The sequence below is a fragment of the Python bivittatus genome, unplaced genomic scaffold (assembly GCF_059951505.1).
Source record: "Python bivittatus isolate LINGU-HERP-01145 unplaced genomic scaffold, Pbiv_v1 ctg000370_np1212, whole genome shotgun sequence".
Classification (NCBI taxonomy): Eukaryota; Metazoa; Chordata; class Lepidosauria; order Squamata; family Pythonidae; genus Python; species Python bivittatus.
Genome location: NW_028277062.1, coordinates 2,408,559 through 2,436,481, shown reverse-complemented (window position 1 = coordinate 2,436,481; position 27,923 = coordinate 2,408,559). Strand labels below are relative to the sequence as shown.

The 27,923-nt window shown below is 53.1% G+C and overlaps 1 protein-coding gene and 2 non-coding genes across 3 annotated transcripts; 1 reads left to right on the top strand and 2 right to left on the bottom strand.

Annotated features, from left to right (window-relative positions):
- The first annotated feature begins 467 nt into the window (after positions 1-467).
- POLR2A (RNA polymerase II subunit A) lies at positions 468-25,761 on the top strand. The gene is made up of 29 exons (XM_088142317.1): positions 468-879; positions 1,823-1,955; positions 2,045-2,181; positions 3,444-3,617; positions 10,621-10,902; positions 11,106-11,267; positions 11,860-12,080; positions 12,172-12,304; positions 12,701-12,825; positions 13,678-13,888; positions 14,113-14,322; positions 15,174-15,342; positions 16,339-16,433; positions 16,852-17,055; positions 17,160-17,382; positions 17,546-17,729; positions 18,179-18,350; positions 18,696-18,801; positions 19,011-19,216; positions 20,053-20,277; positions 20,561-20,807; positions 20,915-21,015; positions 21,278-21,382; positions 21,505-21,687; positions 21,778-21,981; positions 22,068-22,254; positions 22,715-22,828; positions 23,521-23,670; positions 23,763-25,761. Exons 1-29 carry the CDS (start codon positions 790-792, stop codon positions 24,896-24,898), a joined length of 5,889 nt encoding a protein of 1,962 aa, XP_087998443.1. The 5' UTR covers positions 468-789; the 3' UTR covers positions 24,899-25,761.
- A 1,771-nt stretch (positions 25,762-27,532) lies between these two features.
- On the bottom strand, positions 27,533-27,604 carry TRNAG-UCC (transfer RNA glycine (anticodon UCC)). Its single transcript has one exon. It is a non-coding gene; the product is annotated as a tRNA-Gly (tRNA).
- Positions 27,605-27,782: 178 nt separating this feature from the next.
- Positions 27,783-27,864, bottom strand: TRNAL-UAG (transfer RNA leucine (anticodon UAG)). Its single transcript has one exon. It is a non-coding gene; the product is annotated as a tRNA-Leu (tRNA).
- Positions 27,865-27,923: the final 59 nt, after the last annotated feature.

Sequence of the window (27,923 nt, the reverse complement as noted above, 5' to 3'; positions counted from 1 at the left end):
AGCATTTTATACGAGCTTTTCAGCAATTTAATTGCTTTCCTAGCTCAAGTTGCCTTTTGCACGGTTCGGATCTCTGTTCAACGTCCTGACTGCTTCCAGTGTTAGGAGAGAGAAAAAAAAAGCACGACTGAGTTGAAAGTTGTGCAAACCGAAACAAATCCAGCTGGATTGCAAAAGAAAAGCAAACGCAACGAAGTATAAATAGTGTCTCGATCATCTGATCATCTACTTCCTCCCCCGCCACAGATTTGGTTCAACCTTTTCTCCATCTGCGGCACCGCCTCTTTTCTTTTTTCACTCCGGGCTAACCACGCCCCCTCCAGTGCACCGCCCCTCGAAGAAGACGCAGCCGCAGTACCGCCCCTTTCTCTGTCTGCGCCCTTGCCGTTGTACTCCTGTAGCCCCGTGTAGGGGGGGCGAGGCTATATAAGGCGGCGCCGGAGCCGCTACCCTCAGTCGCGCCGAAGAGCGCGGAGGGAGAGGACAGGAGGGGGGGGAGAGGCGGCCGGACGTGGTCGCGCGCGTGTTGGGAGTAGACATCTGGACGCCAACCCCTTCCCGCGACCGGAGCTGCGCGAGGGGGAACGCGCCCCGGTGGCGAGCTCGGCCCGCCGGCGCCCCACGCGTAAAACCGGAGAGTTGGGGGAGGGGCGGCGGCTGCTGTGGCTTCTTCCGGGCTGGTGACGGACTGAGGCGGAGGCAGAGCAGCGGCTGCGTCACGTGACTCCGAAAAAGGAGGCGCGAGCGGCGGCGGCGGCGGCCGGGGGAAAAAAGGGGGCGAGAGCCAAGATGCACGGGGGCGCGCCCTCCGGGGACAGCGCGTGCCCGCTGCGCACCATCAAGCGCGTGCAGTTCGGCATCCTCAGCCCGGATGAGATGGTTGGTGGCTCAGCGCCGGGGAGAGAGGCGGGGGAGGGGGTGAAAACTTTCTTCCCCGCCGGAATTTGGGGGTCTTTAGGAACTTAGCTGGGGGCCTGTGACCGCCCGACTTTCCAAAGCAGCCCTCTCTTTTTCTGCGCTTTTGCAAGCGCGGTGCTTTAAAAAAAAAAAAAAGAGGAAGCCCCGTCCGGTGTCCTTGATTTCCGTTTCGCAACCGAGGCGGTGGAGCTCCGGTTTGGGGTGTCCCTCCCCCCCCAGCTTCTTTTAATCCTGTCCTTCAAGAGCGAGGGCAGTCGGCGGCCCTTGCGCGGGTCTGCCGTTTAAGGGCTTCGGCAACCAGGTTCTGCATCCCGGAGGTTTGACTGGGTGGCGTCTAAGTTTGCAGCCGGGGGATCTTTGGACGGGTCGATATGCTGGAGCTTCAGATTTGCATAGTCTGACTTGAAAGTACGCTGCAGTTCTTAGTTCTCGGTTCCCAGGTGTTGTTTCCCCTGATCCTTGGGCCTTCTGCTTGTCCAAAATTCCCGCACAAAGCCGGCTTTTCGAGCTTCCCTGCTCTGGGCTCTCTGCTTTTCGAAAGCCCCTCCTGCGTGGGCAGCAAGCGTCTCTTCCACCGACGATCCTAACAAATTCATGACATCCTGCTAAGGCAGAGGTGTGTTACACATGGGGTTGGGGCAACTTGGAGGAAGTTGCTTTTATTCAGCCAGTGCATTCTCTGCTGGATTCCTGTTTGCAATAAGTCAAATCTGGAGGAAACGTCCGAGAGGTGACCTAACCAGAGATAAACACATTCTGTCTTTTTGCTTGGAGTCTCTTCTTCTCCCTGGTATCAATCTCCTATCTGGCACGTTGGAAGCACAACCGGAGAATGTCCCCTTTGTGGCCCGTGCACACTCTTTACCTGAAGGCTGTCACATCTGCCCTTTGCTTGCCTTTCTAGAAACGGATGTCGGTGACCGAAGCGGGGATCAAGTACCCAGAGACCACAGAAGGAGGTCGCCCCAAGCTTGGGGGGTTAATGGATCCTCGCCAAGGTGTCATCGAAAGGACCGGACGGTGCCAGACGTGTGCAGGTGGGGACCTTGGCTGTGCCCTCATCTGTGTGGAAGGTATTGAGGAAACATAGCCGAGGCCATCACGGCCTTCTGTTTTTCTCTGGCAGGCAACATGACTGAATGTCCTGGCCATTTTGGCCACATTGAGCTGGCCAAGCCCGTCTTCCATGTCGGCTTCTTAGGGAAGACCATGAAAGTCCTCCGCTGCGTTTGTTTCTTCTGCTCCAAACTGCTGGTGGACTCTGTAAGTAACAAGGGCACCAACGTGCAGCTGAAGAAATTGACTCAAGGAGTTTGCTTGTCCTCACAGTCGTTAATATGGGTAGTCCTTGCTTAATGGCGACAATAGGAACCAGAAAATTGGTCGTTAAGCAGGGCAGTTAAGTGAGTCACCTTGTGAATGGACCCGATTTTACGACCATTTTTACAATCATTGTTAAGTGAATCACCGTAGTCGTTAAGTGAATCCAGATTCCCCAATGGAAGTTTTGTCCAGAATTTGCTTAACGACCATTGTAAAAGAGATCACAAATCCTGACCACGGAGGGGTGGTACGACAGTTTGTGATGGTTGTAAGTGAAAATATAGATCGTAAAGCACTTTTTCTGAGGCCATTGTAACTTCTTTAATCATTGTTAAAGAAGTCATTGAGGACTACCTAGCAGGGCTCGCTCACAGCTTGTGGACTGGCTGAAATAAAGCCTTGCTTTTTCAGTCTGTAGCAGCTTCTCTGCTCAGTGGCTGGTTTGGCAGAGATGATGAGGACTGGTTAACTGCCTCTGGGCAAGCCTTTCTTACCCCTCGGTAGGAATGGCTGCTGCATCGTGCTCCCTCTGGGACTGCCCTTGCAGAGTCCCTGGAAGCTTTAATTGTGCCTAATGAAGTAGCCAAGCTAAAGTTGGCCCATAATTCTGGGACCATGTACTCGTGGCTGGACAATCTGCCATGGGTGCTGCTTGTTTCCTAAGAACGGGTCAAGATGCTACTTCTCGCTTTTAAAATGCAACACGGTGTCCTTATCCGAGGGACTGTCTGGCGCAGCGTGAACAGTCTGGCCCTTAAGTAAAGACGCTCTCCCGTTTCTGGGATGCGTTCGTTGTGCGGGCAGGAGAAAGACGCTCCTCCCGTGTTCTTTCTAAGCTGTAGCCTATACTGCCCCAAGAAGCTGCCTCTCTGCTTTCAGGGCAGCCAAATGTATTGACTTACATCAGTAATTTTAAATGTTTTATTGGTTTTTAATTGTCAGTATTTTAGAGCATTGGGTATCTATTGGTAGAAAAAGGGGAGGGCGTATAGAATCCATAAAAAAAATAAAGTATTGTCTACACCAGCATTTCAGAAGCCAAGGCTAAAGTGGAGTGTAGAGGATAGAAAATGGCTTTTGAAAACAGGGCTTCTGAAGATGATGATGGGAGGGCCAAAGGCAGGGCTCGCCCAGCCCTAGCTGGGACTCAGTGCCCCTATGTCTTGCGGGGGATCATTTCCTGTGCGTGTTCCTTTTTGCAGAACAACCCGAAGATCAAAGACATCTTGGCGAAATCCAAGGGCCAGCCGAAGAAGCGGTTGACTCACGTCTACGATCTCTGCAAAGGCAAGAACATCTGCGAGGGGGGAGAAGAGATGGACAACAAGTTCGGGGTGGAGCAGCCGGAAGGTGACGAGGACCTCACCAAGGAAAAGGTGAAGAGCCGCAACGTGGCTGGGAGGGAAGGGAAGGGAAGGGAAACCTTAGCGAACAAATATCACCTCTTGGTCTTAACTCTGCACGTTCCCGCTCTGCTTGGTAACTTCCTTGGGGGCGTTCCATTCCTAAAATAACTGGACTTCGTTCAGTGTTGTTTGCGTTCTTTTCTGGTATGAGGCCTTTCATACCGTGGGTACAAAATTGAGGCTCAACAAGTTTAGATTCCGAGGAAGAACTACCACGGACACATGCTTTCCTAATCTAGCTTGGCAATCGCTGCCTGATGTTTTGCTCCCTTTGTAATGAACCAAAAAAGTCACAAAATTCCATCCCGAAGGCGCGTGCCTTTCTTCTGGCCCCGATTAGGTTCATTAACCACATTGGTCTTCAGCATTCCATGTGTTTTTGGCCACATCGCTATTGCGGGAGCTAGTACAGAAGTCGTGTATTGGACTGGAAACCTTTTCCCTTGATCGTAAATACGGAAATATCAATAGTGGTCAGTTCTCAACCAGAAATAAGAGTCTTGGATTCTGTACACCTGTTGTCTGGGAGAACATCTGTTTCAGTTTGCAAGGCTGAATTTCCACTGGGAAATTGCTGCACAAACGTTGCCTGTGATACCTTAATGCTAATTTTCCAAGGGCAATTTCAGGCATCTTCATCCAGTTGCGTGTTCATGCTCCAGTTGTAATTTGGGAATTAATTTGGAAAGTAATTTGGAAAATGGAAGCAGTTTCGGTGCTTCATGTTTGTCATTCAGCAGCAAGAATAACGCTTCCGTTGACTGCTGATATTTTTCCTCAGAACATTCTTGGAGGAAAAAGAGGGTCAGTTAGTGGCAGATCTGCGGATTATGGCTTAGTTTCGTTCTGAATTAATTTAATTGATGCCTGCCTAAAAGAAACATTCCCCTGGAAGTCCCTTAGTCTAAAGTAGTTTTTTCTGATTAATTAAATTGAATTCTATCTAAAGTCTACCCAGGTTGATTGGGGTTTCCTGTTAAAGTCAGAGGAAATATTGATAATGTATATATTGATAATATATGTGGCTGGATAGCATAGTGGTTAGAGCGCCACCCTTGGATGCGGGAAACTGGGGTTTGAATCCCAGCTGGTATCTACCTTACCAGAAGGGGTCTCTGGGCAAAGATCTCTTAACCCTTCGCCTGCCTACCTCGGATACGAGAGTGACATAAACTAAGAGTCATGCTGGCTCGGACGTTGCCCGGATTAACAAGGTCTGTGCCAGATGTTGGGGAACCAAGACAATCTGACAATAAGTGGACTTCTGGAACAAACCGTACATGGAGGAGACAAGAGAACCTGGAATTGATGGAATGCTATTACAACAGTAGACCTGATGAGAGGGGGTATACCCAGCGCTTCAACATAGTGAAGAAGAGCCTACTGTCATAACTTGAAATAAACTAACTACACATCCCAGACTTGAGAAGATGCGGAAGAACAACTGGATGTGCAGCCAACATCTGAAGCTGGAACATCACCCCCCCCCTCCATTACAGAGTATAGTAGCTGATATGAGGCATAGGATCATGGATAAATTAGCTACAGTCAACCCTTGAGGCCGATTTCCAAGGTATCTGCGAGGAGGATGCTGGAATGGAAGATCAAGGCTGTCAGGAGGGAGGTAGTGCATTCCAGAGAGGGGGACAAGGCAAGTGCCTTCTCAGTCCGCAGCAAGACCGTGAGAAGAAGAAGAAGAAGAGGTTTAGACTAGTCCCTCCCTAGAGTATCATGGGGTATATCCACTAGTTGCTGTAGTGTAGAGTCAGTCTGGTGAGATTCTGTCTAGAGAGTGTAAGCAAATAAGGGAACTGTACTTGACTGGGCTGTTTCATCGTCGTTCTTGGGCTGAGCCTGACAGGCTCCGTGCAGAAGTACCATCAGATGGTGTGCTAGAAGATGCCGATAGAGCCCTCATGACAATCCCTACTACCAGCATAACTCAAACCAATGAACTGGTATACGCTACAGCCGCCATAATCCTGGAGATGCTTGGCTACATGATCAAAAAGAACAGCAGTACGTACCCTCCCTGGAAAATAAGGTTGGAGGTGAAGATCAAGGCAACTTGGAGAGAAGTTAGTCAGCTGGTGGAACTACAGAAGGGTGTGGAGATTAAGGATAAGACTCGGCTACTGAAAAGTACAAAGGCCTGACTCCATCTGAAGCCCTGGAGACTGCTAAACAAAGGCTCACAGCACTGGCTGCCAGGCTAAAGAAGCAGAGGCCAAGAAGATAAATGCCCTGTTCTCCAAAGAACCATCCAAGGTGTACTCCCATCCGCAGTGCAACAACATAATAACAGCAGAGCCACCAGCAGCAGAAGCTGAACAGTACAGGAAGAAAGAAAAGACACCTGGCACCAGTGCAAGTGGTTGCAGGACGTGAGAGCAGACCACACCAATCTCAGAACAGGAACCAGTCACCCTCACAGTAGCAGATATCCAACAGTGGGGCTAAAGAAACTAATAGCAGTGCATGAACGCCTGGCAGCACAGATGAACCAGCTGCTAGCAGCAGGCTCCCATCCAGGCTGGCTAACCCAAGAAGGATGGTGCTGATCATAGAAGACCCTCACACGGGAACAGCCCCATCCAACTACCAGCCAATAACCTGCCTCCCCACAATGTGGAAAGCCCTATCAGGCATCATTACCCACCAAGCTACAGGACCATATGGACCAGAACAGGAGCACAGCTCAGAAGGGCATTGGGACAACACCAGAGGCTCAAAACACCAGTTGCTCATAGATAGAGCAGTCGCCCAAGTCTCAAGGTCTAGACAGACCAATTGGAGCACAGCCTGGATGGACTACAGGAAAGCCTACCACTCAGTGCCACACTCTTGGATCTGTGAATGCCTGGCACTATGCAGAGTCAACAGGACACTAAGGACCTTCCTCAAGAACTCAGTGAGACTGTGGAAGACAACACTGGAAGTCAACTTAAGATGGCTCGCGCAAGTGCGGCATATACGGTGGGGCAAAAAAGTATTTAGTCAGCCACAATTGTGCAAGTTCTCCCACTTAAAAAGATGAGAGAGGCCGGTAATTTCCATCATAGGTATACCTCAACTATGAGAGACAAAATGAGAAAAAAAATCCAGAAAATCACATTGTCTGATTTTTAAAGAATTTAATTGCAAATCATGGTGGAAAATAAGTATTTGGTCATCTACAAACAAGCAAGATGTCTGGCTCTCACAGACCTGTAACTACTTCTTTAAGAGGCTCCTCTGTCCTCCACTCGTTACCTGTAGTAATGGCACCTGTTTGACCTCGTTATCAGTATAAAAGACACCTGTCCACAACCTCAAACAGTCACACTCCAGACTCCACTATGGCCAAGACCAAAGAGCTGTCGAAGGACACCAGAAAGAAAAATGTAGACCTGCACCAGGCTGGGAAGACTGAATCTGCAATAGGCAAGCAGCTTGGTGTGAAGAAATCAACTGTGGGAGCAATAATTAGAAAATGGAAGACATACAAGACCACTGATAATCTCCCTCGATCTGGGGCTCCACGCAAGATCTCACCCCGTGGGGTCAAAATGATCACAAGAACGGTGAGCAAAAATCCCAGAACCACATGGGGGGGACCTAGTGAATGACCTGCAGAGAGCTGGGACCAAAGTAACAAAGGCAACCATCAGTAACACACTACGCTGCCAGGGACTCAAATCCTGCAGTGCCAGACATGTCCCCCTGCTTAAGCCAGTACATGTCCAGGCCCGTCTGAAGTTTGCTAGAGAGCATTTGGATGATCCAGAAGAGGATTGGGAGAATGTCATATGGTCAGATGAAACCAAAGTAGAACGTTTTGGTCTAAACTCAACTCCTTGTGTTTGGAGGAGAGAGAATGCTGAGTTGCATCCAAAGAACACCATACCTACTGTGAAGCATGGGGGTGGAAACATCATGCTTTGGGGCTGTTTTTCTGCAAAGGGACCAGGACGACTGATCCATGTAAAGGAAAGAATGAATGGGGCCATGTATCGTGAGATTTTGAGTGAACACCTCCTTCCATCAGCAAGGGCATTGAAGATGAAACGTGGCTGGGTCTTTCAGCATGACAATGATCCCAAACACACCGCCCGGGCAACGAAGGAGTGGCTTCGTAAGAAGCATTTCAAGGTCCTGGAGTGGCCTAGCCAGTCTCCAGATCTCAACCCCATGGAAAACCTTTGGAGGGAGTTGAAAGTCCGTGTTGCCCAGCGACAGCCCCAAAACATCACTTCTCTAGAGGAGATCTGCATGGAGGAATGGGCCAAAATACCAGCAACAGTGTGTGAAAACCTTGTGAAGACTTACAGAAAACGTTTGACCTCTGTCATTGCCAACAAAGGATATATAACAAAGTATTGAGATGAACTTTTGATATTGACCAAATACTTATTTTCCACCATGATTTGCAAATAAATTCTTTAAAAATCAGACAATGTGATTTTCTGGATTTTTTCCCCCATTTTGTCTCTCATAGTTGAGGTATACCTATGATGAAAATTACAGGCCTCTCTCATCTTTTTAAGTGGGAGAACTTGCACAATTGGTGGCTGACTAAATACTTTTTTGCCCCACTGTACCAAGATGATGTACTGTCCCTGCTGCTGTTCTGTGTAGGCTTGAACCCTCTCAGCCAGATAATCACAAGTTCAAGAGTGGAACTACCATCAGCCACCTCTTTTACATGGATGACATCAAGCTGCATGCTAAGACTGAACGAGACATCAACTTGGTGATCCACCTGACACGGATCTACAGTGAGGACATTGGGATGTCATTAGGACTGGAGAAGTGTGGCCAGATGGTAGTAAAGAGAGCAAAGATAGTTAAGGCTGATGGATGGAACTACCAGAGGGCCACATAGCAGATGTACAGACCAGCTACAAGTACCTTGGTATCCCACAGTCACATGGGAACCACGATGAGGCAAGGAAGACAGCAACATCCAAGTACCACCAAAGGATAGGACAGGTCCTGAAGAGCCAGCTCAATAGGAAGAACAAGATCCATGCCATCAACATGGAAGCTCTGCCAGTCATCAGATACCCTGCAGGTATAGCGAGCTGGCCAAAGGAGGACACGGAGGCTGCCGATGTGAAGACCTGGAAGCTCCTCACAGTGCACGGAGGTTTCCACCTCAAGTCCAACACCCAGAGATGTGCACCAGCCAGAAAGAGGGCGGGCGGGGTGCGATGAGTGTCAAAGCCACTGTCCTGGATGAAACCCAGAGCATCCAGGAGTACATCAGTAAGATGGCACCCAAAGATGAGCTGCTAAGAGAATGCCTGAGGTAGCAGCAGACGGGAGGAAGTTCAAGCAGAGGAAGGACCATGGCAAGACAAGCCCCGGCATGGGATGTACCATCGACAGATAGCTGAGGTGGCTGACATTGGGAAATCCTATCAGTGGCTGAAAAGGGCTGGACTAAAAGACAGCCCTGAGGCACTGATCACAGCAGCACAAGAACAGGCACTAAGCACCAGATCCACAGAAGCAGGGGTCTACCACACTAGACAGGACCCAAGGTGCAGGTTGTGCAAAGAGGCCTCAGAGGCAGTCCAACACACAGTGGCAGAGTGTAAGATGCAGGCAGGAACAGCATACACTGAACGGCACAACCAAGTAGCTGGCATTGTGTACAGGAACATCTGCACAGCGTATGGGCTAGACCCCCCCAAGTCCAGATGGGAGATTCCACAGAAGGTCGTGGAGAATAACAGGACTAAGATCCTGGGGGCTTCCAGATCCAGACAGACAGGCAGGTACTGGCCAATCAACCAGACCTCGTGGTAGTAGACAAGGACCAGAAGACGGGTGGTGATAGATGTAGCGGTGCCAAGTGACAGCCACATCAGGAAGGAGGAGTATGAGAAGCAGGAGAAGTACCGGGGCCTGAAGGAAGAACTAGAGAGGATGTGGAAAGTCAAGGCCAACGTGGTCCCAGTGGTGGTAGGAGCACTTGGGGCCGTGACTCCTAAGCTGGGAGAGGGGCTCCAACAGACCCCAGGAACAACATCAGAGCTCTCTGTGCAGAAGAGTGCAGTGCTAGGAACAGCTAAGAGACTCTGCAGAACCCTCAAACTCCCAGGCCTCTGGTAGAGGACCCAAGATTGAGGAAGACACGTACCACCCATAGGGGTGAGAGGGGATTTTTTAAAAATAATATATATTTATAATAATATAAAATACTACATAATAACAGGCATGTGTATTTCACCTCTGTTACAGGTTGATTGGCTAATTTTTTTTTTTCAATAGAGGTGAATATGTGTAGCTCAGAGTTGAACTGTGGAGTCCTTGGGGTTCTCTGAGCTTGGTTCTTTTATTGCAAACGTTTCATTACGTGAAGCACTGAAGATGTTACCTAGCCGGGTAATGAAACGTTTGCAAGAGAAGAACCAAGCTCAGAGAACCCCAAGGACTCCACAGGTTTTAGGGTTTTTTTTGCCTAATCCTTAAAGACGGTGTTGAGGTGAAAATAGAAGTTCTATCCCAAAAGAACAAACGTAGAGAAATACTGTCTCAAGAGAAAGTATATATGTGAGGAGGGTACAGTGTGGCTATTTCAGTCAGTTTCAGCTGCCCAGAGGCTCTACTCTGAAGGTTCTTCTGGTGATGTGGGATCAAGGGGAGCTGAGTGCTCCCCAGCTGCCTTTTATTTGGACCGGACATGGTTCGGGGGAGCCTGTAAAGCAGTGTTTTTTAACCTTGGCAACTTGAAGATGTGTGGACTTCAACTCCCAGAATTCTGGCTGGCCAGGGAATTCTGGGAGTTGAAGTCCACACATCTTCAAGTTGCCACAGTTCAAAAACACTGCTGTGGAGGGACTTTCTTGTGGGTCTTGATCCTCTCTTCAGCCTCCAGAGTGCCCCAAATGAGACTCAAGGCCAACTTGACTGGCCTGTTGCCTGAAATTAGTGGCCCCAAGTGGCTCTTCGATTTACCAGGCAGTGACTTCTCCCCTTCCTCAAGGGCCACGGGGGCTGCGGGCGCTACCAGCCGAGGATCCGTCGCTCGGGCTTGGAGCTGTATGCCGAGTGGAAGCACGTGAATGAGGACTCGCAAGAGAAGAAGATCCTGCTGAGCCCTGAACGCGTCCATGAGATCTTCAAGCGGATATCTGACGAGGAGTGCTTCATCTTGGGCATGGACCCCAAATACGCCCGGCCCGAGTGGATGATTTGCACCGTGCTGCCGGTCCCTCCGCTCTCGGTCAGACCGGCCGTCGTCATGCAAGGCTCGGCCAGGAATCAGGTGACTGCAGGCGGCTCGGGGGGAGCAGGCTTGCACCCCGGGTGGCTTAGGAATGGAGCCTCTGGGTGAATCCTGGGGCTGCGGCTGGGGAGGAGTGTGTGCGCTGTTGTCCATCCCATCCAGGGCTGCTAGGTTGGGGTTGGCTGCCTTCCACAGTCCTTCCAGTGGGCAGCCAGAACTCAACCCCTTTCCTCATTTGGCAGGATGACTTGACTCACAAGCTGGCCGACATCGTGAAAATCAACAATCAGCTGCGGAGAAATGAACAGAACGGGGCGGCCGCTCACGTCATCGCAGAAGATGTCAAGCTTCTCCAGTTCCACGTGGCCACCATGGTGGACAACGAGCTGCCAGGACTGCCCCGTGTAAGGACCTGAAGGGGAGCAGAAGCAGCCCAAGGAAGGTGGCCCCCCGGGGAGGAAACTTTCCTGGTTCTGGTCACAGTGCTTTAGAACAGTGTTTTTCAACCTTGGCCACTTTAAGATGGGTGGACCAACTCCCAGAATTCCCCAGCCAGGCTGGCTGGGGAATTCTGGGAGTTGAAGTCCCCCCGTCTTAAAGTGGGCAAGGTTGAGAAACATTGCTTTAGAGCAAAAGGCTGCACCTCAGACCTACCCTTCCGAGGGGGGCATATGATTCACCTTACCTGGACACAGTAGTGTAGACAGGAAAGAAACCTTGTTGTTACCTTAAGCTGCTAACTGAGTTAACTGTTTGAATGAATATGTGGCCTTGTCATTTGGGTGTTTCCCTTTATTTCCACTGATCAAGATGGGCCCACAGGGAGGAAGAGGGTCGGGGGGAGAGAATGGAGACCGTGCCCAAAGTCCCATGTGCTGCTGAAGGCCGGCTTTGTCTCCCCCAAAGGCCAAGGGCCTTTCTCCCCTCTTTGGCATACTGGGGGTGAGACGGAGCTTTGCCTGATGCCCGCCCCATGCTTGCCCCTCTAACCTGCAGGCGATGCAGAAATCAGGCCGGCCGCTAAAGTCTCTGAAGCAGCGGCTGAAGGGGAAAGAGGGGCGTGTGCGGGGGAACCTGATGGGGAAACGTGTGGATTTCTCGGCCCGGACAGTCATCACGCCGGACCCCAACCTCTCCATCGACCAGGTGGGCGTTCCTCGATCGATCGCCGCCAACATGACCTTTGCAGAGATTGTGACTCCTTTCAACATTGACAGGTGAGCCCCAAGACTCGATGCTGGGCTGGCTCCCAGAGGCACAGCACTTGTCTGGTTGCGTCTTGACCCTCTTGGCTGCCCCCCCCCCCAGGCTGCAGGAGTTGGTGCGCAGAGGGAACAGTCAGTATCCCGGAGCCAAGTACATCATCCGGCACAATGGTGACAGGATCGACCTCCGTTTTCACCCTAAGCCCAGCGACCTGCACTTGCAGACCGGGTACAAGGTTAGTGCTGTTGGCCAGAGGGAGGAAACTGCTCCCCGGGGGCAGAAAGGGAGCCATATCTCCCAGGTCCTTTGGGGTGAACCAAGATGGCACCCAGTCAAAAGGTGGAAGAGATGGTGTGGCTGATCTGTAAGGGGCAGGATTGATCATCCTTCCTGCCAGCTCAGGTTGGGCAGCGTGGGGCTGCCAAAAACACTGCATACCCTAGCAAAAAGATAAAAGCGTTCTGCAAGGATTGGCAAATTGTTCGTTCTTGCTTTTGTTAATCCAGGAGTGCTAACCAAGTGCAGAGTTGGAGCTGATTTTGTTTCAGGGACTTTTAGCTTTACCCTGGGTTTGCGTGGATTTCTCCCCCTCCTTTCCAGTCAACAGCTAATCTTCCTTCCCTGCTTCCAGGTGGAGCGACACATGTGTGATGGAGACATTGTCATTTTCAACCGCCAGCCGACCCTGCACAAGATGTCCATGATGGGCCACAGAGTTCGTATCCTGCCGTGGTCCACCTTCCGACTTAATCTCAGGTTTGTGTTGTTTGTTCTGCCAGAGGGCTTGAACAAAGATAGTTGCACCCCCTTCCCTTCCCTTCCCTTCCCTTCCCTTCCCTTCCCTTCCCTTCCCTTCCCTTCCCTTCCCTTCCCTTCCCTTCCCTTCCCTTCTGAGCCATTTCCACAAAAGAATGGACTTAAGCTTAACATTCTCAGGAAATGAGCGAGAAGATAAGAAGCATTTGGTATAAGATGAATTGGAAACTGGGCCTCAGGCCTGAAGGACCAGTCCACCCCCCCGCCCCCAATTCCCTGGGGCTGGGAGCACAATGTGCATAATCCCCACCTAGTGTGGCCGAAGGAACTGGAGTCCCAGCACATCCCTGGGAAGAATGAACAGGTTCTGGAAGGCTCAAAAGTATCGTTTTCTCTTGCTGGGCCTTTTCCTGCTAGAAATAAGAAATGGGCTGTTTTTCAGAAGAGGTTAATTTAGGTGGGATAAAGATGTAGCAGACTGGTTTATGTGCAAGTTGGTAAGGATAGTATCTTCCAATTCTTTTTTTTTTCCCCTGAAGTCAGTGCTTCACATTATTTTCAGATCTGTAGCATCTTATTGAAAAGGGAGCGCCTGTATCCCTTGAACACAGTTCAGCTTCAACATGCAATGCTGGGTGGGGTGTGTAGCTTGTTCCATTTCTCTCCACGTGGATGGAGTTGTATCTTGTCGCTGAGTTGTGAAGAACCTCCATTTTTATCCCAGCTACTCCTACAGAGCTGGGTTTAGTCTGATTAGAAGGCAGTTGTTCTCCTTCCATGCCCTGAGTCTGCAAACTGGGACAAACACGTGGCTGGGCTGTGGCCTAACGGGATTATCTCTTTGACCATCAGTGTGACCACCCCATACAACGCTGACTTTGACGGCGATGAAATGAACCTGCACCTTCCCCAGTCCTTGGAAACCCGGGCAGAGATCCAGGAGCTGGCCATGGTGCCCCGTATGATCGTCACGCCCCAATCCAACAGGCCTGTCATGGGCATCGTGCAGGACACGTTGACAGCTGTCCGCAAGTTCACCAAGAGGGATGTCTTCCTGGAGAGGGTGAGTGAGCCAGGGCAAGATCCAGCGAGGGGGTGTCTTTTTCGGGCCGTTTCCTGAGGAAAAGGCTCAGAAAGCCAAGGTTAGCCTGCTGATTCTTTCTCCGATCACTAAGGAGTGGTGAATCTTGAGGACAGGCATGTGCCACAGAGCTAGCGTAGAAGGCGGGAGAACGTGGGGGTTGGTGCTTCTCCATTTCCTTGCTCCATCCTGTTCCTAAACCCCAGGGTGAAGTGATGAACCTGCTGATGTTCCTGTCCACCTGGGATGGCAAAGTCCCTCAGCCGGCCATCCTCAAGCCTCGCCCGCTCTGGACTGGGAAGCAGATCTTCTCCCTGATTATCCCAGGACACATCAACTGTATCCGGACCCACAGCACACATCCGGATGATGAAGACAGTGGCCCGTACAAGCACATCTCTCCGGGAGACACCAAGGTAGGACCGTTGCTTATTGCTGGGAAGAGGGCCAGGTGTCCTTACTCCCTTTCTAATCCCTCAGGGGATTTGCTTCCCCCAGGGTGAATCTGTAGTTACGCAACCCCAGTCTTTTTATCACTCGGTTGGGGAGAAGTAGAGCAGTGTGTCCACAGGGGCAAGAGTCAGTCCTGACTCGTCTCTCCCACCGACGTTACAGTGGGTTGATTTATTGTTGGAGGAAAGCCTTAATTTCAATACAGGTTCTCCAGAATGGTTGGCAGCTTGTCCGGCTGTCAAGAGAAGAGGTGGTCTGCCTGTGCCAGGGAGGAACTCAAGGGAAAAAGTTTGTAGCAGCTTCTGATCAGCGACGGTGTCCCGGGTGTCTAGGCCTTGGGATTCCAGATAGGGTTAGAAGGCAGACAAAGGACACGAGACGTTTTAAGTCTTGTTCTGAGTGGGTGAACCTGCCTGCTCCGTTCCACTGTCACTTCTCCATCCAACCTGTAGCCATCACCTGCTCTGAATATTTCTTGGACCTAGATAATGTGTACCCAGGATGCTTGCCAGGGCCTGGAAAGCCTTCAGTCCGCTTTGCCAAGCTGTTCCAGCTCCAGGAGAAGTGGCGGCTTTGGCAAGCTGGAATAAACAGTCTCCTTCCCCTTGTACAGAGAACCCAGACCAGTTAGAAGTGTTTGGTCCTGCCAGTCGTGGTGGAGAATGGCTGGAGGGCAGACTTTGGGGAAGGATCTGTGGGAACGTACCTGTCCTCCCTGGCTTAGCTTTGGTGATGGAACTTCCACCTGGGAGCCTGCAGCCGCCTTTAGGATGAGGGAGAGGCTGGCTCCACTCTCATGCTTCCTGATTTCCAGGTCATTGTGGAAAACGGAGAGCTGATCATGGGCATCTTGTGCAAGAAGTCTCTGGGCACCTCAGCTGGCTCCCTGGTCCACATCTCCTACCTGGAGATGGGCCATGATGTCACTCGCTTGTTCTACAGCAACATCCAGACAGTCATCAACAATTGGCTGCTGATTGAAGGTGAGGCTGATTTGGCTGCTGGGACTGGTTTCGGCAGACGTTGGGCCAGTGGTCCTTGTTCGCAGTTTCTTGGAAAATAGGGCTGCTCTTTGGTGGGGGTTAGTAGGCAGTGGGGAGGTGTTGGTGGGCATCTTCATATCGTGTGGGATATTTTGCTGACAATCATGGCAGCCACTGGGTGTGCTGGCGGTTCTTGCCCCATAGAAAAACAAAAGATTAGGGGGTGATCAGCTTCCAGCCCATGGAAATGCCCTCACTGTTCTGCAAAGCTCTCAGCAACCTTTGGCCAGAGGTCAGCATGGTGTTATCTAAATGCTGCTGCAAAGGAGTTAATGAATGGACAAGTAGGAACGGACATGTAGATGAGATGGTGTCCGCACAGCCTGCTTAAATCAGGCCTTACAGGCAGAAGGGTTTGTTGTAGAAGACTTAAGCATACGTAGCACGTGGGGGAAATCTGCAGTCAAGATCTCTGAAGAGGGTATAACAGAAAATGTTTCTTAAACCAAGAGAGTTCCCATGGGGACGGGATGAGGTGATGACATTCAGGTGGGAAAGTACCAAGAGGTCTGGAAAGAGGACCAAGCTGAGACCGGCCAAGACTTGTGGGAAATTATAATAGTCAATGGGAACTGTAGAACTTCAAAACCATCGCATAATAACTTGTGTAAAACCTTGATTTTTACAGAGCAGCAGAAAATGAGGCGTGTCAATATCTTAATGTCAGTTAAATCAACATTTTTGTAAAGTGTACATCAGTTATCAGGGCTGTTTTGGAAAAAATGGGCTTTGTTCTTGGGGGGCGGTTTATAAAATTGAGATTTTCCTGTATGCTGCATCTCCGTTTCTTGAATTGGGCAGATACGTGCGGACGTACATAGGCGTAGTAAGCAAAGCTCCTAATTTGCAGGCAAATGTGGCTTTTGCATACAGCGGTTGGGGGAGGCGAAGGCCCGCTTCTCTTCCTGCCCTCAAGCCGTTCTCTCTCTTTCCCAGGACACACCATTGGTATCGGGGACTCCATTGCCGATGCCAAGACCTACCAGGACATCCAGAACACGATCAAGAAAGCCAAACAGGATGTGATTGAGGTAGGGAGCAAGCAAGCAAGCGAAGCTTTGCCACAAAGACGCCCAGGTGCGGGAGGCTGGTAAGACGAGGGTTGGGTGCCAGGACCTGGTGCTGGGTCACCCACAAAAGGGAAGACTTGGAGCTTGAGACTGTTTCCACAAGCTCTACGTTGCCTTTGAATGGTGTGTCCAGGGTGGCGTGAAAGTGGGATAAGTTGTCCCAACAAGTTCAGCTAAAATCAGAAGTCCAGAGCAGTGGGGAAATGTCTCTTGGCCAGTAGAGAGCAGCAGTGTATGCAGGAGCTGGCACAGCTATGTGGAGAAATGTATGAGACTGAAAGGGGAGGAGGGAAAATGGTGAATGGTGAAGGAGCCTTGAAAAGCCAGGCCCGTGTCCTTGGGCCTGCCTCGAATCCTTGCCCTCTCTGCTGCCCACCAGGTCATTGAGAAAGCACACAACAACGAACTGGAGCCCACGCCTGGCAACACCCTGCGCCAGACCTTTGAGAACCAGGTCAATCGGATCCTGAACGATGCCCGAGACAAGACAGGCTCCTCCGCCCAGAAGTCCCTCTCCGAGTACAACAACTTCAAGTCCATGGTGGTCTCCGGGGCCAAAGGCTCCAAGATCAACATCTCCCAGGTATTACCGCCTCTCGCAACTCAAGGCTGGGGCTGGGGTGGAGGGCGGTCCCCAGAGGTCTGGGCTGCCTCGGCTGAGGGTGCTGCTCTCTTCCCACCCCCCAGGTCATCGCTGTGGTGGGGCAGCAGAACGTGGAAGGGAAGCGCATCCCCTTTGGCTTCAAGCACCGCACGCTGCCCCACTTCATCAAGGACGACTACGGGCCCGAGAGCAGGGGCTTTGTGGAGAACTCCTACTTGGCCGGTCTTACCCCCACGGAGTTCTTCTTCCACGCCATGGGAGGCAGAGAGGGGCTGATCGACACGGCGGTCAAGACCGCGGAAACAGGTGAGCTGGAAGGGGCTGAGTGCTGCCGGGAGGCAAGCTTGGGGAGGCTCTCAGGCGCCAGGGTGTCAGGTCCCCGGGGCTCTGGTAAGGAGGCACCCCCCGCGCCACGTCTCAAATTCAGAGTGTCCGTGGACTCTTCCGATCTCCTGCCGCCTCTCTCCAGGTTACATCCAGCGTCGACTGATCAAGTCCATGGAGTCCGTCATGGTGAAATACGACGCCACCGTGCGCAACTCCATCAACCAGGTGGTGCAGCTGCGTTACGGGGAGGACGGGCTGGCTGGGGAGAGCGTGGAGTTCCAGAACCTGGCCACCCTCAAGCCATCCAACAAAGCTTTTGAAAAGAAGTGAGTCCTTCGCTCTGGGCCGGGGCACGTCTGTGGGTGGGGGAGGGCCCGGCCTGGCTTGGTGGCTCCTGGGTTTGCTTGGGGAGGGGCAACTGTTTTCTCTTCTTTTTTGAGGAGGCTTCTCAAAATAGTGGAGGAAGGTTGGGCGTGAAGGGCTTGCAATGGGCATCTTGTTGACAGACCTCCTGCTGTGATGAAGTGGCTCTGAGGGGCTCTTTTAGACTATCCTGTGCTCTTGGGGAAGGGGGATTCGGGGTGCCCAGAGCTGCGTGGCAGGATGAGGAGACAAGCTTTTGTTCTGGTCTCTACCAAGACCCCTGGGACTTAGAAGGATGCAGCTGTCTGGAGAGCAGTTCCTGGCGTTGGTCTGGCGCCAGCCTTGAACATTTAGAAGCATAACGGGAGCTGCGTGGCCACCCTGATGGCCCCCTTCGCTTCCCTCTTCCCAGGTTCAAGTTCGATTATACCAATGAGCGGGCACTGCGGCGGACACTGCAAGAGGAGATGGTGAAGGACATTCTCAGTAACGCTCACATCCAGAATGAGCTGGAGAGGGAGTTCGAGAAGATGAAGGAGGACCGGGAGGTGTTGAGAGTCATCTTCCCCACAGGAGACAGCAAGGTGAGGCTGGCCTGGGGACTCTTGCCTGCCCGCCCCAGCTCCCTCCCTCGGAGAAGGTGAGACCCCTGTTGCACACGCGTCCCCAGTGCAGGAAGCAGTCTCCCCCTCTTCACCTTTTCCTTTATTTGCAATCATGAGAAAAGGAAGCACGGGTTGCCATGCTCCCTGCCTGCCCGCCCCACATTCACACAACTGGGGAACAAGCCTGCTTTCCCTGCACATTTGGGCTTCTGTCTGGAACGTGCCACAGGCGGACCGTCCCCGTGACATTATCTTGGCCCACGGGGTACCAGGGACAGGTGGTTCCGGCTGCAGCTCAGCCCGTGACTTTCCCTCCCATAACAGGTAGTCCTTCCTTGCAACCTGCTGCGCATGATCTGGAATGCCCAGAAGATTTTCCACATCAATACGCGCCTCCCCTCCGACTTGCACCCCATCAAGGTGGTGGAGGGTGAGTGAGTTGGGGAGCCAGCGCTTCCGTTGGCAGAACAGGGAGAGGAGTTTGGAACCCACCTATGGATTTCCTGAGCTGTGGGGTCAGGGCCTTGCCCACCAGTCATTCAGTGGGGCAACTCTGGAGACAAGGCGGGGTCAGGAACAGCGGGGGGGTTGCCCTTGCTCCTCCCAGGGGAACGAGGCTCATCTCCCCCTCTCTTTCAGGCGTGAAGGAGCTGAGCAAGAAGCTGGTGATTGTGAACGGGGACGATCCTCTGAGCAAGCAGGCCCAGGAGAACGCCACCCTGCTCTTCAACATCCACCTGCGCTCCACGCTCTGCAGTCGGCGCATGATTGAAGAGTTCCGGCTCAGCGGGGAGGCCTTCGACTGGCTGCTGGGAGAAATCGAATCCAAGTTCAACCAGGCCATCGTGAGTACTCGCCAAGGCCACGAAAGGGAACTCACCTGGTCTGACAAAAACCAGCCGGGAGAAGTAAAACTGAACTGTTTCATTTCCCAGGACTTGCTTCAACTTCTGCTTGGAACTTGAAAGTCCAAACTTCTCCATTTGCACATTTTTTGCTTCCAACTTGAATGGCTGGGGAAATGGCGGGGGAGGGAGGGGAGGGGGCAGAATCTCCCTTGGGTTGCATTCAGCACAGCCAAGGAAGGGCCCTCTGGGACACTGAAACGCCCCAGAATTCCTTGCTGCCAGAGCTAAGTTTTTAGTGATGGAAAGTAAACAAGTGCCTAATTGCTCTGGGATGGAAAGTTCTGCCCTGGCTTGAAGGGGTCAGAAGATGGCAGGCATCTTCTTGGAACGGGCAGAGCTGCATAACACCATGGTTTTATCATGATGGGGTCAAGCGTGGGGAGTCTCCCAGCCTTCTCTCCCGTTCCTCTGGCTGAGTCACGAAGGAGCTGGGAAGCTTCTGTTCCATTCTTTTGTAGCACAGTCCCTCCAAGCCTGCCTCATGCTTGTTGGAAGCAAGCCACATTCAAGCCGTATTTAAAGCTGTCCACAGTTTGAACAGCCTTCCCCCACCCAGGCATTCTCCAGATGTGTGGGCTTCAGCTCCTAGACGTCTCCTTGATGGCCGTGCTGGTTGGGAATTCTGGGAGCCAAGGTCCATGTATGCGAAGGATGCCTGAGTGGGTGGAAGACTGGCCTAGGCTTTGGTGGGATGCTAAGCTGGGAGTTACTTTCAGAATAACCAAACCATCAAACTCAGCATGTCTGAGCTAACATCCACAGTTTTTCCACAGGCTCATCCTGGTGAGATGGTGGGGGCGTTGGCTGCCCAGTCCCTGGGAGAGCCTGCGACCCAGATGACCCTCAACACCTTCCATTATGCTGGGGTCTCTGCCAAAAATGTGACCCTGGGAGTGCCTCGGCTCAAGGAACTGATCAACATTTCCAAGAAGCCCAAGACCCCTTCCTTGACTGTCTTCCTCCTCGGCCAATCTGCCCGTGACGCTGAGAGGGCCAAGGTGAGGAGAGGAAGGGGGGTCCTGGCGAAACTGGGCCTGGCTGTGGGGTACGAGGGAAGGGGATCCCAAGGAGATCCGGAGGCAGAACCATGCTGCCTCTTGACTCTTCTGATCTCTCTCTTGGCGTGCCGAAGATGGCAGGTTGTGCCCCCAGCATTTTCTGCCTCCATCTCTTGAGAGCAACTGCAAACAGGTGGCCAAGCACTAGATTTAGAGCTCCATAGAAAGTAGCTTCCACGGTTGAGTTCCAGGTCTCTGCCTCACCCCCACGTCTCCTTCCCAGGACATCCTTTGCCGCTTGGAGCACACAACCCTCCGCAAGGTGACGGCCAACACGGCCATCTACTACGACCCCAACCCTCAGAACACAGTGGTGGCCGAGGACCAGGAGTGGGTGAATGTCTACTATGAGATGCCCGACTTTGATGTTACCCGCATCTCCCCTTGGCTGCTAAGGGTGGAGCTGGACCGCAAGCACATGACTGACCGCAAGCTCACCATGGAACAGATTGCCGAGAAGATCAATGCTGGTGAGAAGGGCAGGAGGGTTGTTGGCCAGAGCCTGCTCAGCCACTGGAGGCTCGGCCCTTTGCCCCTTTCCGCTGGCAGCCCATGCGCCCACCTTCTTCCTCTGCAGGCTTTGGAGATGACCTCAACTGCATCTTCAACGATGACAACGCAGAGAAGTTGGTGCTGCGGATTCGCATCATGAACAGTGATGAGAACAAGATGCAGGAGGTGGGGAAGGCTGCGATCTTAACCTTTGGGGATTGCAGTTGATGGGAAGCAGGGGGCACATGCCTGCTCGTGGCTGCCTCGGGCCAGGTGTTCAGTCTCCCAGAGCAGCTTTTGCCAACTCATGCATTTCCAGACTGGGCCAGGTTGGGGCAGATGATTTTGAGTTAAAGCCTTGGTCTCATCAGCCAGTGAGGGTTGATTCCATGGCTGCAGTAACCGTCTTGTGCAGTACGTGAGAGATCTTTCTTCTTTGATGGCTTAGGAGGAAGAGGTGGTGGACAAAATGGATGACGACGTCTTCCTGCGCTGCATCGAGTCCAACATGCTGACAGACATGACCCTTCAAGGCATTGAGCAAATCAGCAAGGTGAGTACGGTTGGCCTATCATAACAGGCCCTCCAAGAACAAACCTCCCTCCCTCCCTCCCTCCCTCCCTCCCTCCCATCCGTTGCTGGCGTTATTAATTCCCCACCTTCCTCTTCCCCCAGGTGTACATGCACCTGCCCCAGACCGACAACAAGAAGAAAATCATAATCACAGAAGACGGCGAGTTCAAAGCTCTGCAGGAGTGGATCTTGGAAACCGATGGTGTGAGCCTCATGCGTGTGCTGAGCGAGAAAGATGTGGACCCCGTGCGCACCACCTCCAATGACATCGTGGAGATTTTCACGGTGAGCTCAGAGTGGCATGGGTTGGGAAAACGGGGGCCTGGAGATGCCAGGGCCTGCGTGACCGTGAGAGTCTGTCTTCCCTTGCTGTAGGTGCTGGGCATCGAGGCTGTGAGGAAGGCTCTGGAACGAGAGTTGTACCACGTCATCTCCTTTGATGGCTCGTACGTCAACTATCGCCACTTGGCCCTGCTCTGTGACACCATGACCTGCCGCGGGCATTTGATGGCCATCACGCGGCATGGCGTCAACCGCCAGGACACGGGGCCTCTCATGAAGTGCTCCTTTGAAGAGACGGTGAGTAGGTGCTGGAAGGGAAATCCAGCTCTACCGGGGTCCCGTGGCCAGAATCCCACCAACTGGGCTCTTACTGCCTCCTCCAGGTTGATGTCTTGATGGAAGCCGCCGCCCACGGTGAGAGCGATCCCATGAAGGGGGTCTCAGAAAACATCATGCTGGGCCAGCTCGCGCCTGCTGGCACCGGTTGCTTTGACCTCCTGCTGGACGCTGAGAAATGCAAATACGGCATGGAGATCCCCACCAACATTACCGGGCTGGGTGTCGGGGGCCGTAAGTACTCGGTGCCTCTCTGGGGCGTCTGTGGGAAACAGGAGGGGAGGGGCTGGAGGGCAGCCACAGGTCGCAAGAGGACAGCGCTAGGAACCCTATCATTTGGATTGGGGGGAAGGTTTGAGCTCCCACCTCCCCAGTTTGGGAGTTCAGCACCCAGAATCCCTAGCCATAGTCTCCCTATAGGTATCAGATTTGACCCAGGTAGAGGGTATTGGGTTGGGGGAGGCTGGTGTTAGCCATTTCTCCAGCCCCAGAGGGATTACAATTGAGAGTCAGGCCACATTCCGCCTCTGGAAGATGAAAGATGGGGAGGCAGCCACAGCTCTCTGACCAGACAGGGCAGGTCTTCTGCTTCCAGCCAGTTCTCTGCCCCTGGGGAGAGGGGCCCACGAACTGGGCTGCTCCAGCATCTTCCTTGGGGCCACTGGCCCTGCTCACTCTCTTCTGTTTTCTACAGCTACGGGCATGTTCTTCGGCTCTGCGCCCAGCCCCATGGGCGGGGTGTCGCCTGCCACAACCCCGTGGAACCAAGGTGCCACACCAGCCTACGGCGCGTGGTCGCCAAGTGTTGGTAGGTATCTGGGCCCCTGGCCGAGAAAACGTTTCAAGCCCTGATTTAGGACTAAGCGGTTTACGTTGATGGTGGTTTGTATTGATGTTCTGGTTTCGGTATCCTGTCAAGCTGTTGAGGGGAGCATAGATGTGCCCCCCTCCCCCCAGGGGGGAAGAGCTGATCTGAAACCCCAACACCCCTGCGCCTTTCTTCATCACAAGAACGTGCCTTGCAGGGTCTTCTGGGCGGCAGGAAAAAGTTCTCAAGATTTCTGTGGGTCGAGCTGTTCTGTCTGTGGCCATAATGGAAATGGGTTAAATTAACTTGGCACACCAGGCCCGTTGCCCCTTTTAAAGTCTCAGTCTCCTGATCTGCGAATTCCATTGAGGGCGTTGAGGATCTTAGACCACTTACGAGAGGCGGCGAGCGCAGTTAAAATATGCAGGGTTCCCATGCGGGAATCGGCCCTTGGGGGCTTCCCGGCTGCCAAAACCAGCAAGTGATGCAGCCTCAGAGCCAAAGGCCAGCTGCTAATAGCTGCAGGCTGCCCCGAGCGGGGGGGAGAGCATGTGTTTTCCATTAAATGTATTTCTAGGCCACCTTTCACGTGAACCGTTCCCAGGGTGAGAGTGCCCTCTGCCCCAGCCCCGCAGGGCAGGGAGGGTCTCAGTCCTTTCCCAACAGCGTCTCTTCCTTTCTCTTCTTTGCAGGGAGCGGAATGACTCCCGGGGCTGCTGGTTTCTCTCCCAGCGCAGCTTCAGATGCCAGCGGTTTCAGCCCTGGGTATTCCCCAGCCTGGTCACCCACCCCGGGGTCTCCTGGCTCTCCAGGGCCTTCCAGCCCGTACATTCCATCACCAGGTATGTTGCTGCCACAGCCCTGTTGCCCCTCCCAATATTGGCCTTGGAGAGTTGAGCCCCAGGTTAACGTCTGTTTCCTTCTGCCCTTCCAGGCGGTGCCATGTCGCCCAGCTATTCCCCAACCTCACCCGCCTATGAGCCACGCTCCCCGGGAGTATACACGCCCCAAAGCCCCAGCTACAGCCCCACCTCGCCCTCCTACAGTCCCACATCTCCTTCTTACTCTCCTACTAGTCCAAATTACAGCCCCACCAGCCCCAGCTACAGCCCCACCTCGCCAAGTTACTCCCCCACTAGCCCCAGCTACAGCCCAACCAGTCCCAGCTACAGCCCAACCAGTCCCAGCTACAGCCCAACGTCCCCTAGCTATTCTCCAACCAGCCCCAGCTACAGCCCCACCAGCCCTAGTTACAGCCCAACGTCACCCAGCTACAGTCCCACCAGCCCAAGTTACAGCCCGACATCGCCCAGCTACAGCCCTACCAGCCCGAGTTACAGCCCAACATCACCCAGCTACAGCCCAACATCGCCCAGCTACAGCCCTACCTCTCCTAGCTATAGTCCCACCAGCCCTAATTATAGCCCAACATCTCCAAATTATACCCCCACTTCCCCCAGCTACAGCCCTACTTCCCCCAGCTACAGCCCAACCTCTCCTAATTACACCCCAACTTCTCCAAACTACAGCCCGACATCTCCCAGTTACTCCCCTACCAGCCCCTCCTACAGTCCTACCTCGCCCAGCTACTCTCCCTCCAGCCCTCGCTATACCCCACAGTCGCCCACTTACACCCCTTCATCGCCTAGCTACAGCCCCAGCTCGCCCAGCTACAGCCCCACCAGCCCCAAGTACACCCCGACCAGCCCGTCCTACAGCCCCAGCTCTCCAGAGTACACCCCGACCAGCCCCAAGTACAGCCCGACCAGCCCCAAGTACAGCCCCACTTCGCCCACCTACAGCCCGACCACACCAAAATACAGCCCGACCAGCCCCACCTACTCGCCGACATCGCCTGTGTACACCCCGACATCACCCAAGTACAGCCCGACGAGTCCTACTTACTCGCCCACCTCCCCCAAGTACAGCCCGACCTCTCCCACCTATTCGCCCACCTCCCCCAAAGGCTCCACTTACTCCCCGACCTCTCCCGGCTACAGCCCCACATCGCCCACCTACAGCCTCACCAGCCCGGCCATCAGCCCCGACGACAGCGACGAAGACAACTGAAGAGGCGCCTGGCGGGCCGAAGAGGAGTTGGGGTGTGACCGCGGGGTGACGACGTGATGATTTGTGGAGGAGTCTGGGCGCTTGGGGAGGTGGGGGAGAAATTCGGGGGTCCTGGTGGTTGACCGGCCCAGTTGCCAAAGGAGAACCAAGGGTTTGTTCAGAGCTGCCTCCCTGGATCCTGCCTGCTTCGGAGAAGGCCTTGATCCTTTACTTTTGACCTTTTTTCCCACCCTATTTTTATCTTTCAGAAAAAAAAGCCAACCTTGTAAATACTTGCATAGACTCCGTAATAAACCCACAAAATCTGTACTTTATGGGGTAACTGGGGGGTACCCTGACTCCTGCTCAGCCCGTTGAAATGAAGCCAAGTTCTGCCCCCGCTGGGGGCCCCTGGCATCGGCAGCCACCACTCTTCCCCCGTTGCCCGCTGGAACTATATAGTATGTTCTCGGTGTATCTGTTGGGAGTTATTTATGTTGAAAACTAGAAGGTTTCTTGACTTTGGTGCATTATGTCCCACTTTCTTCCTCTCCGGGGTGGGGGTCCGAGAATTGAAAGCTCTCATACCAACCTTGTTTTTAACGTGAACTTTTTGGTCTGGTTTTGGCTGAGCTTTGGTCCTGCATAGCATGTTTAAAAAATTCAGAACTTTCCCCTGGTTGTGCTTCTTTCCTGCTGACGGGGGGCGGGGGGGCGGAGAGCCTTTTATGTGACAGTGGGACTGTAGTAAAACAGGCAGCAACAGAGGAAGGAAGCGGAAGGAGGGCAATCAAGGCGACGTTATTTTGTTGAGTGTTTGGAATTCTTGCTTTTTCTCTGCGCTCGAAATGGTAACTTTCTGGAAAAAAAATAAAAACTTTTTTTTACTAACCGTTGACTTTGCGGGTGTCTGTTCTGGAATTGCAGAGGTGTGCCAAAGGGGTGGGCTTCTCTTTTAGGCTGCCCAGCTGCTAGTTTCCACGCTTCTAAGGACGGCTCTCTGAGGTTCGCAGGACTTGGGTGGGGTGACAAGGGGTCTCCAGGGTGGCCCTTGCGTTAGAGTATGTGGCCCCCTCCCTTATATTCAGGAAATTTGTGAAAACTTTTTTCCAACACACTTCCACCCCTAGCCGACTGGCACTCAAGCGTTCCTCTATTCATTTCCCTTTCTGTTCAGTTTTCATTATTTCGGCGTCCTTCCTGGTTGGTTTCACTTCATTGGATCCTGCCCAGAGGCAGCGAACCCTCACGACTCACTAAGCAAGCTGGCTGGCAGGGGTACAAACCAGGGTGCCTGGAACGCCAGGATGCCCGGCTGCCTGTCTTTGGTGAGCCTCCTGGCCGTCGGAAAACAGCGTGTGAGAATTCGGGCGTTTGGGCCAGGCTGTCTCGTGTGTGGACTTGGCCTGTGGGCGATGTTTTGAATTTGGAGCTCTCTGTGAATGGAGATGGAGGTGGCTTTCGGAGAAAGACTGCTTGGTCGGTGGCGGTAAAGCTGGTTTGAAGACGGTCAACCTGCACGGACACCTCGGGCTCCAGTCTGACGTCGGCTGGGCAGGCAGACAAACCAGGGCTGGGCTGCCTCAGAGGCCAGGCATCCCAGGTCGATGCAAGGCGAGCCTCCCTCTTGCCAACCAGGGTAAAGCCTGGAGAGGAGGGAGTTGGCTGGTCTCATGTCCCCCCATTGCCCACCCACCAGAATACAGGCCTTTCTACTGCCTTGGCCTTGAATCAAAATAACGCCGTGTTTTAAAACCTCTCAGACCTACCGCGATTGCTGTCTCCCACTTGGGACAAGCCTGAAACTAGAATAGGAACGGGCCGAGTCAGCAAGTCCCCACCCTAAATTCCTCTCCACAGCAAGGAAGGAACCCCTCCTCCTCTACGTTGCCTCGAAAGGTGTCCGTAGTGCTCAGATAGCTGGACCGTCTGTCTGCTGGACCCCTGCGTGCACCAGCCAGCCTGCAGATTTGTCCCTTGAGTGTGCAAGAAATGCCAGTCCCCCAAGGAAAAACGTGAAACAGGCCACTGCAAGACAAACTGAGCACTACCAGGCCACGCTAGGCATGTACAGACCATTTTTCAGCCCTCCCCTCTCAACTTCCTTGCGTGCTGTGTCTTCTGGACTCTAAGATGGAAGCAGGAGTGAATTGTTAGGCAATGCCAAGAACTCTGGCTCAAGAACGGCACAGAAACACTTTCTAACCATCATAAAAAAAATGCAGCGGTTAAGGTGTGGGAACCCCAAGGATCATCTAGTCTAACCCTCTGTAACGTGCAGGAAAACAACAGGCTGGGGAATTCTGGGAGTTGGAATCCACCTCTAAACGTTGCTGAGGTTGAGAAACCCTGCTGTAAGCGGCGCTTCTTAACACGCGTGCCCACCCCGTCTGCAGGCCAAGACATAATAATTATAATGATTTCGACTTGACGGGCGTTTGCTCCCCTTTCCTGGCGTGGGAACATCCACTCTGATTCAGCACCGCACGAAGAAGCGTTTCTGGTGTTCCCAGGAAAAGTGAGGGGCGTTTTGGGAGGGGCAGGGGGCAAAAATGCCCCTTGCACAGAAGCCCGGGCTTTGCATCTTGGGGCGGGTGTTTACTTTTTGCAACAAAAGGTTGCGGGCGTAGAAAGTTAAACGCACCAAAAAGCAGCTGCGTTGGCCGGGAATCGAACCCGGGTCAACTGCTTGGAAGGCAGCTATGCTCACCACTATACCACCAACGCGAGTTGCGACGAAGTTCCGCCCCGAGTTACAAGTACAGGCGAATTTGTGCGCCTGGAAGAAACCGTAGAAGGGGTTTCGCGCTGCACGGGGCGGGCGACGCGCTCCCCCCTCGTCTTCCTTCCCGGAAAGCGTCGCCGAGTCAGCAAAAGCCTCCTCGCAGGCGCTGAGAAAACCATCTGGCAGCGGTGGGATTCGAACCCACGCCCCCGGAGGGACTGGAGCCTAAATCCAGCGCCTTAGACCGCTCGGCCACGCTACCTCCGCTGGGGGCCTGCGGGAAGCGAACCACAGACATTTTTAAAACTCAAGAGGGGACGC

What these genes read in the sequence shown, in the direction of transcription:
- POLR2A (XM_088142317.1), top strand. Translation starts at nt 790, where the DNA reads ATGCACGGGGGCGCGCCCTCCGGGGACAGCGCGTGCCCGCTGCGCACC. An exon ending in TCCTCAGCCCGGATGAGATG is followed by an intron (nt 880 to 1,822) that starts GTTGGTGGCTCA and finishes TTGCCTTTCTAG; the next exon opens with AAACGGATGTCGGTGACCGA. An exon ending in GTGACGCTGAGAGGGCCAAG is followed by an intron (nt 20,278 to 20,560) that starts GTGAGGAGAGGA and finishes TCTCCTTCCCAG; the next exon opens with GACATCCTTTGCCGCTTGGA.